The 17,282-nt window shown below is 42.6% G+C and overlaps 1 protein-coding gene across 1 annotated transcript; it reads left to right on the forward strand.

Annotated features, from left to right (window-relative positions):
- Positions 1-270: 270 nt before the first annotated feature.
- On the forward strand, positions 271-16,166 carry ORC2 (origin recognition complex subunit 2). Its single transcript, XM_040070444.2, has 16 exons — positions 271-376; positions 1,312-1,455; positions 1,709-1,795; positions 2,683-2,769; positions 4,035-4,066; positions 5,250-5,307; positions 6,193-6,377; positions 6,981-7,079; positions 8,204-8,313; positions 10,072-10,204; positions 10,604-10,700; positions 11,869-12,015; positions 13,207-13,378; positions 13,658-13,719; positions 14,384-14,502; positions 15,087-16,166. Exons 1-16 carry the CDS (start codon positions 280-282, stop codon positions 15,171-15,173), a joined length of 1,716 nt encoding a protein of 571 aa, XP_039926378.1. The 5' UTR covers positions 271-279; the 3' UTR covers positions 15,174-16,166.
- Positions 16,167-17,282: the final 1,116 nt, after the last annotated feature.

Consider the following 17,282-nt stretch of genomic DNA (forward strand, 5'->3'; position numbering starts at 1 on the left):
CCCGCCCCGCGGCCGAGGCGGGCTGGGAGCGGGGCGCGGGTTGGCCGTGGCGCAGGTCACTCAAGGCGCGGCGCCCGGGTTGGCCGCCTCGGGGCGCCCGCTGGCTGGCACGTGAGCCCGGTTCCACCTCCTGCCGCCGCCGCCTCTGCCGGGGCCGCGGGGAGCGAACCCCGGTCCCGCGGGAGCGGCGCCGCGAGGGGTGAGGCGGGACCGGTCCGCGCCCCCCCCGGCGGCAGCGCCCCCCGGCGGCGGGGCCGCGCCCACGTGACGAGCGCCGCCATGAGCCGGCCTGAGGGGACTCGCGGCGGCCGCCGCTCCCTGCAGGTGAAGTTCGTGCCCGACGAGGACGTCCTCAAGCACATCGCCGACGACGCAGGTACAGCCGGCCCGCAGGTACAGCCGGCCCGGGCCGCTGGGAGAGGGGTCCGAGCAGCCGCGGGCCCCCCCCGAGAAAGGGGCTCTGCGACACCAGAGCCGGGTGCTGCAGAGCCCCGCAGAAGGACGAGGCCTCCGGAGTCGTTCTGCCCGGCTTGACCCCTCCGTGGAGTGTCTCTGTCCAGCCTGGCGCTGGACAGGCTGCGGGCGGGGCGGGTACGAGCTCTCGGTACGCGGCCCCCCCCCAGCAGCAGCGAGCACCGGGTGCCAGGGCAGCGGTGCAGGGAACCGGGGAGCTCCTCGGGCCTGACGCGGTTAAACACTCGCACAGCCGAAGCGGAACGAGGCTCCAGGTGTATGCCACAGGAGTGTTATGCAGCAGTTCTGACTGCTTTTAAGGTGGGGAACCTCTGTAGAGATGCTTAAAACTTGCCAGTACAAGGCACGGAACATCCAGACTTCACTGCTGATCCCGCTTTGAGCAGAAGGTCATGCAGACCATCTCCAGAGGGCTCTCAGCCTAAACTCTCTCTAAATTCTGTCAGTGTACTGACAGCCTAAAGGCAAGGTATTTATCAATTGGTCCTCTTCTCTAGAAAAAATAAGGGTTGAGCAGTACCGTCCCCTTCGCATGCAGTTTGATACTGTAATACGTGAGCTGCTGTCATTTCTCCCATCTCTCTCTGTGGAGCTGGTATTCGCTGAAATGGGTTGTCTAACCCTCACGGACTGCAGGAGCCAGCATTTCTGGTGGAGGAGGGATAAATGGCTGTAGGGTCAGCTACTGAGCAGCTGTTCTTTTAGCAGGACATCTCAGCATTGAATTTGTTTAGTGGTTTGCATAACAGGAACCTGGCCTCTAAATTGGGTGGCTGCGTACTACTGCAATGGAAATACTGCAGCAGCAGGAGGTTAAAGCTTTTATTGCAATTCTAGGAACTAAAGTACGGAAGGACAAGGCTCAGCTGAGTGTCAGTGTGAAGAGATTTGTGAAGAAGCTTGACAATATTTCTGATAATGAAGCTCAGGAGATCCTGGAAGAGAACAACTATGTTGCTGCTCTTGGAATATGTGCCCAAGGTATTAGCAGGGGAAAACCTCTGACTTCAGGAGATTTTTGTGGTGTTAGGGTTGTACAGTGCTGGTGAAATTGCTCTGTCTGTGCTTGTGGTAACAAGTAGAAGAAATGATTACAGTTATGGGATTTTATTGTTATATTTAGTTTGTAACACCTGCAATATAAAGCCAGATAATGAAATGTTGTATTCCATCTTTCTTGGGCTGGGAATATCAGTGCTTTTAAAACAGCTGCAAGTAACGTTTCTTTACACAGATCCAGTGGGAAATGGCTCAAGTATAAGTGGTAGTGAAGTTTACTCGTTCCAGACTCCCAAACGCTCCAATAAAATGGCAGAGCTGGGTATGTTTTGCTCTTTTTTCTCTGTGGACTTTGGAGAAGCAATCAGAAAGTGGCAGTTCCAGAGAGGGTGGACTGTTTTGGTTCAAATTAGGTGCTGGAGCTGGGTTGTCATTCAACTTGAAGAATCTTTGTCCAGCACCATCTGAACTTCATTAGTGTTCATTTGTCACAGCTAATGATATATCCTACAAAGGATGATCTGAGGGAGAGGGATCATCCTACAGTATCACTATATGGAGGCTGGTTTTGGTGCCTCTTCATTTCTGCTGTGTCTTGGGAAGTTGTGTTTCCTATCTTAGACCTCCTTCTGCAGCAGGGGGGATTTCACTCAATTTGAAAACTGAGGGCAGTCCTACTGTGACAGTCTGTCAGTCCCGGTGTTGTTACATGGAGCAGGCTGTTGGTCATACAGTGGTAGGGACTGTTAGCAGGATATGGTGACCTTTCAGATTCACATCGGTCATTCAACTTCAGCTTGTACTGATAAGGAGGAGACACAGGTAAATAGTTCCTCCTGGGGAACTGATGTGTTTGCTCTATCTGATGATCTGTTATGTCCAGCTGAGCAGTCTTAAAGGACTAAGTGAGCCTGACCAAACCTTGCTCTAATTCAAAGATGTGATCTCCCAGAGGTCAAAATGTGCTCTGCCATTGCATTGGCCATATTTGTAAAATTAATTCATTGATGAGTTCAGCCTTTGAAAGTCTTTGTTGAGGAATACAGCCACCTTTAGGGTTAGAAAAATCTAGAAGTATTTGATTCCTGAAATAGCTAGGGAATTAATATGTAGAGAGCATTTCAGGTGTAAGGCTCCATTTCTGACTATCCAGAGCTGGAAGTTTTGTACCTGACATGTCTTTCCTTCCCTTCCCCCTATTTCCTACAGCCTCTGAATTAGCCCAGACACCAGAAAAGAATGTGGCACCTGATCACTCCAAGTGCCCTGAGAAGATGGCCAAAACCCCTCAAAGCAGTAAGTCCTGTGATGGTTTGGGGAACTGAAGCTGAGTGAATAGGGGTTATGTTTCTCTTTGGGTGGTGGAGGGGATGCTTGAGTTCCAGCTTCTGTCATGCTGAAGGATGTCAGGATAACACCATGGGCTGAACTGTTTGATGTTCATGGCCTGTGCTTCACCTGGGTGTCAGATCTCTTCTTCTGCCCTGCTGCTCTAGAGGAAACATGAACTTCTCTCTCTGTTGCTATGACATTTAACGACGTCCTCTCTATTCAACAAAAATACTTGCACTTGAGAGAGTTATGAGCTGGGCTGGTGTGTTAAACACCGATTGGTAGGACTGTGTAGGTGTTCATGTGTAAATTCACACTTTATTATATAAAATTTAACACCTAGTGCTGCAGAGAGAAATACTGATGGGATAAGTCAATGCTGGAAAGAGCATGTGCATTTGTGCTTGGAAATGGAGTCTGATGTGCTCAGGGAGAGCACATTAGCACATTTTTCAGCCTCCTCCCTCCTTCCTGGCCTCCCAAAGCTATGACCAAGAATTAAAAGCTGCCTTCTGTGATAATAACACTGATTTCTTGTGTGAGCTGACACAGGTAGGCTGCTGGAGCCATTACAAACGCACAGCCAGAATGCAAAGAGTAAATTTATTTCTGTTATCTTTCTGAAGCAATACCTGGTCAGAGGGACATGGGTGGAGTTGTAGGCACTGAGTGGAGATTCAGGCACCCTTACGTGTGGTTCAGTGCTAGAACCAGCCTGCTCTTCACACTGATCTATCAGCAGTTTTGCATGTGTAGTTTATCTCCATGCTGTGATCTTCACTGTGTTCTGATCTTCTCTGTACCAAGACAGGGTGCTCAAGACTGTCTTTTAGGGTGGCTCCAAGCCTACCAAGCACCTGTGTTATCTATAAACAGATGTTCTACTTCCCAAAGCATACACAGGGTAAACAGCAATAGATATGGTATATTTGTTTTTCTGCACTGCCATTTGAGTCTTTGCTATCCCCAGCTGCATGGTCACTTGAGCATATTTACAACTTTCCTTGCCAGTCTTTCACTTCTAACTCATTCCTCCCAGCAACTCTTTGTTCTTTCTGTGCCTACCTGTGAGGAACTAGAGGCTTCCCTCATAGGATTAACTATCCAGGGAGCTGATATTCTGGTGCAGTGTACCTTTGAACAGTGAATGCCTGTTTTTCTAATGGACCAACTTGTGCCACTGTTGAAAATTTGCTGTACTCTCTACAATGTTGTTTCTTCCTTTTCAGAACATTCGAGTTCAAACAAAGTGCAGCTGAGGGTGAGTAATAACTTTATATGGCTTGCATTTTGTGTTTGGGTTTCTTCCCCACTGGCCAATTACTACAGTTCTGGAAAGGAGGGACCTTGAAAGGCATAATTCACAGTAGAGGTGTCTCTTCTATTCTAAGCAGACAGGAGTAACTCCAGTGAGAACCATTAATAAGGACTATAGGGTTTGGAGTCAGTGGGCAAATAGTAGGTTTGACAGCTTAATTATAATGGATGAAAACTATTTCCTTGCATCACAAGTGAGGATGCTAGACAATCCCTTAATACACAGTTAAACTCACAGCTTTCCAGTTTCTCACTAAAGGAAAAATGGCCCTAATTGTAAGAAATGCTGTTAGAACAGGAGTTCCAGAACTGTGATGCTGTTCAGTTTCTTACTTACCATTAGTTTATAAAGAATAAATTGGGGTAATGGGTGGATGTAGGTTGATGTTGTGTTTTGTGACGCTACAGACAGATACAGTCCAGAACGGCCAGTTGTGGCTGTGAAGTGAAAGAGTTGATATCTAAAATGGTACAGCATCATAGCAGAAATAAGTGTGTGCACAGATTTTCTGGTATGAGGTTCCAGGATGAAATACACCTGAAAAAGACATGCTGTTTGGGGATGCCATATTGACTGCTTGATGATTTCACATCCACTTTGTCAGGATCAACAAAAGTATTTCCTAAGTATTGCAGACTTGATCCAGTGTCCAGGTCAGGCATGTGCTTTACACATATGTAAGGAAGATGTGCCACTACAACTTGGTGAGCCCAGGCAGCTTGGACTCTTTTACTGAGTAGTCTTCTGTTGTTCTGGTAGTTGTTTTCATAGGGAACTTCCAGATGACTTTGAGTAGACAGCATGATATGGAAGGTGACTGCTGTGGGGACTTAAGCATTTCCAGGTTTTTGTTGCTTTGGTTTCACTGTGCCTGAGGAGCAAAGATTGGCATCTTGGTTGGAGATTTCACTGTTTTGTACTCTCCTTCTTGAGCTGAAAGAATTAAGCCCCTTTTGGATCTTGATCCTCTTAATGGGAAAACAGGACCTCTCCATATTTAACTGCCTCTGTTTTCCAGTTTAATGTGGGCTGAAATAGTTTGGAAATGTAACCTGTCTTTGCTTGGCAGAGGGCTCTTTAGAGGAGATGTTTCCTTCTAATGCATGTTTTTTCTTTGCTGTTCCAGAATAAAAAGAAAGAATTTGTGTCCACCACACCTTACAGACTCAGAAAGAGACTAGCAGGTAAAGATCAGCCTTTGCAGTCAGCTGCCAGTCAGTGAGGCACTGTGTTCAAGGGAGACTGTTTTCCTGTTGAGCTTCTGTCTGTGGTAGCAGTGTGACTGAAACGTGATCCATCCTGCAGAGAGTGTAGAAATGTCCTTAAGAAAATCTATGTAGACCTTTCCTCTACAACTGATTGCTACGAAGGTGAGGGGTGGAAGGGTTAGAAGCACCAAGTTACTGGACTTCAGTAACATGATCAAAGGAGACAAAACTTTCTGTAATCTTACCTATGCTCATATTTAGTGTGGCCCAATTGCTTGAACCAGGCATAAAATTTGATGATGGCTGGGACATCCATGTCAAAGTATTTCCAGTAAGTGGTTGGCTAAGCCAGAATGAATGCAGAGGAGAGTTTTGTACATGGTATTTCATCTTTTATTTCTTTTGTGTTGAGATACCAAGACTGAGCCAGATTTCATCTGTGCTCTTCAATCAACGCTGATAACAGACAACTTTTACAACTTTTTTGCAGAATGTGACATAGAGGAGACTCAGCCTGCGTGATTGGCATTTGGGAAAACTGACATAGAGATGCTAAGAGAAATAGAGAAATAGGGAATTCCAGTGTCCATTTTTATTCTCTTTTTATGGTATGATGATGTTTCTTAGTTGGGATCAAGGAGGAAGCTTTACTTAACAATACTTTGTGATCCTAGAACTGCAAGAGAAATGGCCACCAAAAAAATGGTGTTTGCAGTTCTCTTAAGCACTGATTTTACTTTCTGTGAAATATATTTAGGATTCATGTGCTTGTAAAACATCTAGAGAATGTGTGAGATGGTGCAAAATGAGTTCTGTGTAAGAAGTCATTCCTAGCTTTTAACCTTAAAATTTATGCTCTAGCTCCAGATCCCTATTTAGAAAGTGAGAGTGAGTATTCTGCTTCCTGCTCAGAGGAGGAGGATGAGGAAGAACAGAAAGAAGTCGGCACTGTTTTATCAGTTCAAAAGACTCCAGCAAAACCTAAGGCAGCATCTACACCTCCTCCCAGAAACACTCTAGCCAAAAGAATTAAGGAGCAAAAGATGGTGAGTGTGCAAAAATATACTCCTGAGCTAGCAAACATGAAGGGATGCGTAGTGACAATAAGCTGTTAGTGACCACACCTGACCGTGGGGAAGAACTGCGACACTCATTTCAGATCAAACCATCTGGGCTGGCTTTTGCTGTGCTTTTGGGTGATCCCTGTTGGACAGGCATCGTGTGAACCTGTGTGCTAATCCAGTTGGCATCATTAACAGCTTCAGAGGGACAAGTCTAAGATGTCCATGGAGCAGGAGACTTTGTATTGAGACAGGATGAAGAAATTGATTCCTGTAGTATCAAAAGGAGCACACATTAGTCTTCTGGCTTGGTGTTCAGCTTAATTGTCTTACTTCCTTCCAGCACCAACAATCCCCACACCAGTTAAGAATTACTGTTATGTTACCTCTCTCAGAGTCTCTTTTCTGGCTCCCTTCAGGAAAGAATCATCTGACTAGGTTAGCTTTGGCAGAATGCTGCTATAGAAGCCATTTTTGCAAATATTCTCTTTCTCTATTCACCCTTGCTCTATGTCTCATTGGCCATCTTAGGGAGAGGGGTACCTTCATAGCAGGAGGAGTATTACTGATCTTGCTGTCCTTTTATAGGGCAACCTGGTGGAGGAATACTTTGAAGCTCACAGTAGTTCCAAAGTGCTCACTTCAGACCGAACACTGCAGAAGTTGCGGAAAAGAAGATTGAATCAGGTACAGTTCACAGTGAATCACACAACTCTTAGGTTTTGATTCCTATGATAGAGAGTTCTCTCATCAAAATTTTTGATGTTGCTATTTTCACTTTATTTCTGCTGATTATGTCAGTGGGAATGCTGATTTAGGTAGCAGTTTTCAACTGCTGCTCTCAGCGGGTTGTAGAGACTTGTTTTAAAACATCATTTTTGTCAATGAAATGGTAGGGGGAATTACAAGCTGACTTATGTATAGAGTAAATCAAGAGAGCTGATTTCATCTGAGCATTACTGGGTCAAACCACTTGTAGAACTGGAACAGCTCTAAGTGTTGTCACCCAGTTTGTTAGATGTACTTTGTTGCCTTGCCATTTCTAGGAGACAGGAATAATCTGATGGTGGTGACTGAATTACTTTATTTTTCTCCACACGTCACTTCCACAAGACAGTTCAAATCAAGCACTTGTACCCTACAAGGACAGGTCTCAGGGAACTGTGTAGAGTACCTGGAGCTCTTGTGCCTGTGGCTGCTTTTTGTATCCATTTGTGTTTTACAAGATGGCATATGTGCTGTTTAAACATCAGCATCACAGCATACCTTCAAAGCTGAATTAAATCTTTGGTTCGTGATGCTTTTCTACATTGAGCTATCAGATGCAAATTACATCCTTTCTGCTGTATTTTTTTAGGATGGTGGGCATTTTGAGTTTTCTCTTGTAGTGACAAACCCCTGAACCCTTGCTAAGCATGTTGATTGGAGCCTTTGTTCCCATGAGCAGGGACGTGATGTTGTATCTTGTTGGTGCAGTGCCTGGTGCTGTGTAAGCTCTGTGTGTTTTTCTTGTAGCGTTTTTCCCATACTTGACCGGAAGAGAAAAATACAATATGTCATCTGTTCTAGTCCTAGTCTAGCTGGTGTTTACCATAATAGGGTTACTTAATCTCTGCTTTGTGTCTCCAGTAGCAAAAGTGTGCTTAATGGGGTCTTCATGGGAAGGAAAGAAACTAACCACAGAGTGCACTGACAATGAAAACTATTCTCTTTAGATAAGGAGCGTGCTAGAGGGTGTTTTAAGGACTCCAGGTATATATCTCTTTCTTTTTCTCAGCTTTGAATGACTCTCCATCTCTTTCTCAACACAGCAAACACTGCATGATCTTTTGAAAAATGCTCCCCTTGCCTATGCTGCTGAAATTAGACACCTTAACCAGCAACATGAATCCTTGTTTTCCAAGTGGATGCTGCAATTACAGTAAGTATCCAAGGAGAATCACTGAAAAAGCTTAGTTAAAAGGCACTGCTGGTAAACTTACCCTCATGTCAGTAACATCCTGTGTATGAATTAAGGAACATTTTTTTCTTTTATTGCTTAAATTTAGAAGTGGGTGACATTAATTTAATTCAGTGCTTCCTGTAGACCAAATCATATCTGATTAACTCCTTGAACTGAATGTCTGAAGTGCAGTGAAGTTACATTCTACCTGGTTAGTTTGCCTGTGCCTCTCTAAACCAGGCTGGAGGGCATTCACAAACAGGGAACATGAATAGTGAGGGAACAGGGAAAATGAATTATGAGAAAAGTGCTCTTTGTGAGGAATCATTTTTGTTCACAGCAGCGAGTTAGTGAGCAGCCCACTCTCAGCATCTTCAGTCTGTGGCTGTCTCCAGTGGTGTAGCCATTAACTTCCAGTGCCCATGGTACCTAATGATCAGGGCATGAAGAAACCCTAATGCTTTTGGAAGCACTGGCAATATACATTTTATTTGGCTTTGTATGTATCTTCATGGGAGGGAGAAGGGTGAACATTCAGGAAAGCAAATGGAGCTATAGAGAGCCTGTGAGATTCTGTGATTCCTTAAAGAAGGCAGACCACCTCTGAGGCTGGAGCCAATACTGGTGATGAGAAAGCCCCTTGGAAGCTTTTGCAAGGAAGTGCAGTGTGAGAAAATTTGTGGTCTATGGGGAGGGACAGAGAGTATGAAGAAGACATCAGCTTTGAAATTTGGAGAGTTGCAAGAGGAGTTAGTCTCTGTTACTTGGTGATCTGTGCAAATGGTTTGCTTGCAGTGCTGTTAGAGAGTGGGCTTTAGTTTGCAGCAGCCTCCCATAATGGAGAGCTCAAAGGGTCTCACTTTAGACTGCTTTTATAGGGACACAAGACAGTGGGCTTCAGTCAGACTGATTTTTTTAATCCTGGCCACAATTTGAGCCAGTAACTTTCTTTGAAGATTCTGCAACAGAAATATTATTCCCCTTGGATTGTTATTCAGGCAAGAAAAACGAGTTTCTAAGGCTGCTCATTAAAAAATGTGTGCTCATTAGACAATATTAGTTTCTGGGAACAGCGTTTCTGATAAGCTGGATAGGGATTTAGTCTAGGTGCAGTTCATCAAGGCTGTGGCCTAATGAGCGTTTCACATATCATAGTGCAGCCTGAGAGAGGGTGAAGGATGCAACTAAAGTCAGCTTTTCTGGGTCTCCACAATTCCATACCATGCTGTCTTTATGCTTTCCTGCCAATTTTTCTGTAGAACAGTTAGGATTGAAGAAATATACATGAGTATAGAATAATTTTGCTTTGAAATTGTGCCTGAGGATCAGAGCAGAAAACCAGCATGAAGGTTTGCTTTTTTTTCTTGTAATTACTGTGACCTGCAGTAAACATGTAATATAATTACTGGTGAGGGGAGGTGTGAATGTTGATTACCACTTCTTGCCTGAAGTTGTAGATCTAGTATTCTGTTCTTAGTCAATAGCATTTTCTTCCATCGATGTTTTGTGATCTCTAGGCTGCTGAAATGATTCTTCTGCTAGGATGCACATGGCAGGTTTCAGATTCCTTATAGCTAACCTCATTTATCAGCTGTAAGCTTAAAGTAGGCCAGGAGTTGACAAAACGTGAATTTTTCAAAACCAAGATTGCAATGCATCATTTTGCTTAATGAATGTCTGGACCTAAAACCAGACTCGTACTTTTTTGATCCAGTGTATTTGCTTGCTTTTCTGCAGCTTGGGTTTCAATATTGTGCTTTATGGACTGGGCTCTAAGCGTGATCTTTTGGAGAAGTTTCGTACCTCTCTGCTCCAGGATTCTGTTCACCTGGTGGTTAATGGATACTTCCCCAGCATCACTGTGAGATCTGTAAGTGTGGGAATAGCTTGTGGGTTTGTGTAATCATCCTGTGTTAGAGATACCTCTAGAGTCTTTCCATGTATAATGTTAAGGAAACCTGCTGCACTCTGTAGCAACACACTCTGAATGAAGAGCAGTTCCTCTCTCTTCTAATAGTTTGAAGAAATTATCCCATCCATTTTCCAAGGAATTGCAGTAATTTCTGTCATTAATAGATATTTATCACTCTAAAGCCTTGTTTTATGTCAGTGTTTTGAAAAGGGGTGTAATTTTTGGTTTGTGTTCGCTGTTTTAGGGATTTTATGGTAATAATCAGATTATCTCTCAGAAGGCAGCCGAGGGCTCAGTTTCAGATTTTCTGCACTTCAGTGTCAGAGCCCTTCATAAGGAACTCATTTTCTTTTTCAGATTCTCAACTCCATCACAGAGGAGGTTTTGGACCATATAGGGACCTTCCGCAGCCCCCTTGACCAACTTGAATTCATTACCAAAAGGTTTAAAGAAGGTAAAATGACTGACTTTATGCGTAAAAATGTTAGAGTCTACTTACTGTTAAGAGAGTCTGGACATTTTCCTCCCTTATAATTTTTATACAGGCAGTTACAGTTTCTTAGTGCATTGTAGCTAGTATAATTTCTTATAATTTATGCAACATGTATGAAAACATGCATGCACCAGGAGTGTACGTGTACATACATGTGTAACAACCCCATGTAAGCTGTTACCTCAGCCAGGGTTCTGCACCAAGACAGCAGTATTGGTTAGAATTGGTTTCAAAAGAAAATTAAACTGGTATTGCCTCACGAAATCCTTGCTGAATTATTTCTGGATGTCTGTCTTAGTGCTTGTATATTCATACACAAATTGCCATGGAATCTTAATTGTGCATGGCATTGGTGTTCATCATTACCTTATGAGTGTTTCTGGTGGGACTAAGTGGAAAAGGCAGGGTAACAGCAGTTTCCACCTGAATGTATGTAAGTCAGTCTTGCAGTATGGCACAGCTGATCTGGCTGTCCATTGGCAGGCAAATATGCATGGATTTGCACAAAAACTGATTACCATTCTAGAATTGTTTCTGGATTCAGGAAATGGTTGTTCCCAGGGATAAGTGCAGCAGCAAGAAGCTAGCTGGAAATTTTAACATCTGCTGTTTGCATTATCTGAGCTAGTTCTCTAACTTTTTTTCAGAACTTGTTAAAATTTTCAATAAAATTATGATGTTTTGGATCCAATTTGAATAGAAAATGCAATTTTACTGTGAGGAGGAGCTTAAAGATCCTAGTCATGTGAATCAAAACCAGCTGAATAAACTGTGCTTAGACTTTCATTCTAAAATATATTTCAATGATTTTCAATTGCAAAAGAAACACAGGTAAAGGGGCAATTCCTGGTAAAGCTGTGAGCAAGTGGAAAGTTGATTATAACAGAAAAGCTTAAACTGAAACAAAACCAACCCTGTAGCTGTGATGTCAGTAAATTGAGAAAAACCCTTTTAGGTGCTCAGAAACACCCAGTATAGGTTCAAACAAAGCTGTACAAGGAAAGTTATATTGGGGTGATGTATATGGAGAGTGGTGGAATAGACTTGTGCTACGCTGCACTGGGAATGGGAAAGCAGCTTGTGTGCAGTTTCTTTGATTCGTTCTTTGCTGTTTCTTCTGACCTTGCAGATTCATCTTTAGAACTGTATGTCCTCATTCATAACCTGGACAGCCAGATGTTGAGAGGAGAAAGAAGTCAGCAGATCCTTGCACAGTTATCCTCCCTGCCTAGAATTTACCTCATTGCCTCTATCGATCACATCAATGCTCCTCTCAGTGAGTTCCCCTGTGCCTGATCTAGCCAAGAGAAGGATCTGTGTTCTGCTTTGGGGCTGCTAAGCATGTTTCATAAGCTCATGTATTGCTTACTATGTGTTACTATTACTTAGTATGTATTACTGTTGATGGGTAGAGCAGATGTCTTGAGATATGTATAGTCCTGATCGGGAGTGTGGCTGTGCTGAACCAAAACTGTATAAAGATACTTAGAAATACCACTAAGCACAATATACAAACAGACTCCAAGCTTTTGGCACCGTTTGACTTTAGGAACTTACTGAACTGGAAATTGGATGTTATGTCTGTCACTGCATCTAAACAATTTTTTTGTATGGGTCAGTGTTGTGGACAGAATGGGAGCTTCAGACTTTAAGTCTAAAGTTTATTAGAGAAGCCCTCCCGTTGAACCCGGAGGTGCAGAAAGGACCCTCTTCCTTTCTAAACTCCTTCTCAGACAGGATTTAGGTGTGGCTGGACCCAATCTTAGCCCCACACTTACGCACCAGATTTAGCCCCAGGTTTATATTAAAGGATTATATAGGTGTAATTGAACTTTGGTCTCACAAAATTAAGGATGGCAAAGAAAATACACTTAAATAACTTACTTACTTATTGATTACAATTTTGATTAGACTAAAGGATCCTAACCAGAATTATTTACTACACAGCACAGGTAGCTATAACTACTAGTATAGTTCATTCTTTTTAAAGCAATATTGAAGTAGTTATATTAAAGCTAGCGAAAACAATACAAGTAGAGATTGATGTTACTCACCCATACCAACATCCATGGGCATATCTCTTTTAGCTCAGCCTGGAGGAATAACCTTGAGGAGCATCCCCACTCGAGGGAGGAATCTCCACACTCTGAGAAGGGCCTTGTTTCAGCTATTTTACCCCCTCTCTAGGCAGAGCTTCCAGCTACAGCCAGAAATTGTTCACACACTCCTGACAGTGGAAGGATTTACAATGTATCTATGGAAAAGGGATGCCTGCAAATGTTTCATTGCAGAGAATTTATCTTACTGGAACTGCAGTTATCAGGGTGTATGTAATGTGAATTTCACAAGCATATATTGTTTCTGCAATCCTACAGTAGAACTACGTGCATTTTAATATTGCTTGTTTAACACCTTAGAAAACGTAAATCTCCCAGTTTTGTCTGCTCTTTCTTTCCTCTCTGTCTAGTGTGGGATCAGGCAAAGCTGAGCCTCTACAACTGGCTTTGGTATGAAACAACCACATTTAATCCTTATGTGGAAGAAACGTCTTACGAGAACTCGCTTTTAGTACAACAGTCTGGATCTTTGGCTTTGAGCTCCCTAACACATGTCCTGCATAGCCTCACTCTCAATGCCAGGTAAGACTGTTACACTTCACAGTGGCACTTGCCAAGGACCCAGTCCCTACAATCTGTGTTTTCTGATAATAGTGTTTGAGACAAAGATGGTAGGACCTGGGTTCCAGTTGATTGGTTACTTTAAATGAGCAGCATTTGGGTAGCAAACCTTGTCCAGTGAAGAGATTCACAAGTCTTTGTGCATAAGGCAGAATTAGTTAATATTTTCTAATGGTGGGAGTTTTGGGCTCTTCTTTAATTATGATTATTTTGATTTTCCCCTTTCTTCCTTTCACTTAGGGGGATATTCAGACTGCTTGCTCAGCACCAGCTGGAGAAGAAGGACAACCCATCTTATCCAGGTAAGTAACAACCTTTTCTCATCTGTTTGGGGTGTTGCTGTTCACAGGTTTTGGTATGCAGGTTACATCTCCAGCAACAGAGATTGAGTGCAGGAACGATTCACTGTCTTTCTAGTGACACTGTGACTGACTCATACAGGAAATCAGTAAGACTGGCCAGCTCTGAAGGACCACCTCTTACATCCTTAGATGTGTCTGAGACCATTTGTGGGGGGCTGTGGAGTAAAAAAAAAATAAAATGAAGACTGAATTTGCATAACTTGCACTTAAATGTTCTATATAAATGACTTCTGATGTACCCCTGCTTTCTGCAAATACATGTGGAATATTCTGTCACTGTCTGTAATAGGTGTTGCAGTGGATATGAATAACATTTTAATGGTAGAGAAAGCAAGATAGAGGAGATGGAAATTAAGAGAGATTAATGATTGTAGAAAGTGCATTTAAAATGCTATTAAAATTCCATTAGGCAACAGGGTGACTGGAATGTTAATTCAGCTGTTTTCTGTTAATTACTGAAGTATTACCTTGGCTGTATACTTGCAAGAGGTGATGTTAGTGTAGCCACTCTGGTCTAAGCCAGAGCAAGACTTTCATGTGGACCTGGAAAAATCTGACAATCTTACTACTTCAGATTCTTATTCTTGCCTTTTTCTGTCTCCAGGGCTGTCTTTCCAAGACTTCTACCAGCAGTGTCGGGAGGCTTTCCTTGTGAACAGTGACCTCACACTCAGGGCACAGCTGACAGAATTCAGGGACCACAAGCTCATCCGGACCAAGCGGGTGAGTCCAGGGAAGAATTCTGCATATTCAGCCACTTTGAATGAAAAAGATCCTGACTTGCTACTAAGTTAGACTGTATTGTTTAAAGCACCTAGGGACTGGCAAGGGCTGAAATTCTGGAATTGCAGCTCTTTCCATGCCTCCAACCCTTTACATGGATAGAGGGCTGTAGAAATGCAGTGTGCTTTGGTTATTCAGCAACCTGCATGTCTTCTTTTTGAAGACTATGGAGCCTGCCAGTCTGCTTCCAATAGTATTACCTGTATTTCTATAAGGAAAGAATGCAGAGTTATCATAATAATGAGGCAGTATAGCACTACAAGATACAGGAACACAGTGTTGAGGGCTTTGTAGTGTTGGACAAGCATAACCCACCAGAAGATTTCTCATTTAGTGACTTTTCTCAGTATTTGTGCATTTCCTGTGTTGCTCTAGTGACATATTCCAGGTTTTCAGCAATGTAGTTGTTCAGAATGCTGTCCAGCTCTAGTCCAGACTGCAGATAAATGCTAGCATTGCAGTGCTGTCTAGTGGCTTGCCTGGCACTGTACACTGGTGTTAACAATGTGCATGTGTGTTTTCAGGGAGCTGATGGTGTGGAATACTTACTAATTCCTGTCGATGACAGTACCTTGACCGACTTCTTAGAGAAAGAGGATGAAGATGTGTAATGTCTCTGTGTCCTCAGTGTCTACAGCAACTGCCCTCAATGGCTGCTGGAGAGGGGCCTATGCTCAGATCTCACCTTCTCCAACCTTACAGCTGCTGCAGTGATAAGTAATAATTCTAATCAATCTTGCTCATTGTTCAGCTACCCCAGGTAGTTTGGAATGATGACTTCGGTAAGCAAGGCCTCTCTTGCGCTCTAGTTGGATTTGTCTGCTTTGTCTCTTAGCGCAGACAAAGCCTTCTTCCTATCTGTGCAGCCAACCTCACAGCCAGGAAAACAGACTTGGTGAGATGGTGCCTTTCTGCTCTCTACCTCAGTAGACATGAGGGTTTTATTGGAGCAATTTACTTGGGAAGTGCAAATCACAAGATGGTTAAGAGCTTTAGTTGGTACTAGTGGTGCAACTTTTCTCAACTGAGTGCTATCCACTGCTCCTCTACCATTTAGACAAAACTAGCTTCCAGTGTATGAAGACAAAATTAATAATGCTATGAGACCTGCCTTGACTGCATGAGGAAAGGAGAATACTAGCGGGTTTGGGATGCTGTGGGTAACTTAGTCAATTCTGGCAATAAAACTGAAGGACTTGTCCCAAACCCACACATCCTTTTATAAGATTTAGATAATTGAAAATTTGATGGACTCATGTCATTGCCTGCTACTCTCCAAGGTGCAGTCCAGGAACATGAAGAGGCTATGAAGCTTTTTTGTTTCTTTTTTAAAACCTTGATTGTATATTTATATTTTTTACATCAGGAGTCTCCACTGATCCTGGAGGAGGCCTTAAATGCCACTTAGAAGCTCTCCCTTTTTTAAGCTCTTAGAGGCTGGGAGACTGCTGAAGTTTGACATCTTTTCTTCAATTCTTTTTTTCTCAGTTATGTGGGAGGAAGTTCTATAGTTCCATCATTTATAGTCTGCCAGCCAGACTTCAGGGACTCTGTACGCCTAATATTTGGTAGCTGTGTTACAGCTCAGTGTTGTAATAGTTCAAATCAATCAAATAAAGTACTTTATTCATTTTCATTAGCTTGTCTTGTCTTTCACAATCTTTTTATGTTACAGGAAGATAGAGATCCTTGTGGCAGTTGTGCAAAAGCCTCCTTTTCATTATTATGTCAAATATCCATGCAGAAGATTTCAGACTACTGAGTAGAACTATTATATATTGTTTCTTACATCAAGATCAAGAATCATTTGCCTGCTTTTTAATAGCAGTATATAGCTTTTGAAGAGAACCAAAACATCCCATGGAGTAATAGTTACCTCATCTGCCCCTCAGAGACAGAAGGGAGGTATGGCCTGACTTTTGTATTAGAAACCTAGAGCATCTACCAACTCCACTATCAACTTCATGTGGGTCCTTTCCCTTTACTTGGGAAAGAAATTTCTTCCCACTTCTCAGCATACTGAGGTGCCTTCATGGTGTTGGTAAGAATGATGACCTTTTTCTAGCCTAGGCAGCTTCAGATAAACCAGACATCTCTTTCCACTGACATTTAAGTGGAACAACACATGCAGTTATTAGATGGAGACATTGCTTGATGAGCCACTTTTATTAACTTTAAAAATTAGTAATGAAATATTTACCATCCAGGGATGGTAGGGTATACAACTGTGAGATTTTTTTTTTTTTCTTTAAAAAAAATTACAAACAAAAAACTAACTTGGAAAATAAAATTCATTATCAGTGGCGAAAACACTACTTGTTTAGGTTTAGTAATCCTGTAATTAAAAGCCACGGTTACAGAAACTGTTTTTAAAAGAAAATAACAAAGGGCACATGAATTTACAGTTTTGTAAGGAACTGAGTTTCAGCCTTACAAAGCTTTTATTGGATTGACGGTCCCTTCTTTGAAAAGCCTTAAAGCTGCATTAGTGGTAGATTGTGCAACTGAATACCAGTACCAACAACTTGCTTTGTGTTCTGTATTTATTTGCATCTGAGTGGTGCCTTATTACCAGTGTTAATGCCAACAATTGATCTCCATCCTTTCATTAACTACTGTTTCTGAAATTTATTAGGTAAAATATCAGTGACTTGCACTGATGTGATTTGACATAACTGTAGTAGGGTAGAATTGCTGCGTAAGCTTAAATCTGGAGATAA

Source organism: Hirundo rustica, chromosome 7 (assembly GCF_015227805.2).
Source record: "Hirundo rustica isolate bHirRus1 chromosome 7, bHirRus1.pri.v3, whole genome shotgun sequence".
In the NCBI taxonomy this organism is placed as follows: domain Eukaryota; kingdom Metazoa; phylum Chordata; class Aves; order Passeriformes; family Hirundinidae; genus Hirundo; species Hirundo rustica.

What these genes read in the sequence shown, in the direction of transcription:
- ORC2 (XM_040070444.2), top strand. Translation starts at nt 280, where the DNA reads ATGAGCCGGCCTGAGGGGACTCGCGGCGGCCGCCGCTCCCTGCAGGTG. An exon ending in GCACATCGCCGACGACGCAG is followed by an intron (nt 377 to 1,311) that starts GTACAGCCGGCC and finishes TTGCAATTCTAG; the next exon opens with GAACTAAAGTACGGAAGGAC. An exon ending in AGCCTCACTCTCAATGCCAG is followed by an intron (nt 13,379 to 13,657) that starts GTAAGACTGTTA and finishes CCTTTCACTTAG; the next exon opens with GGGGATATTCAGACTGCTTG.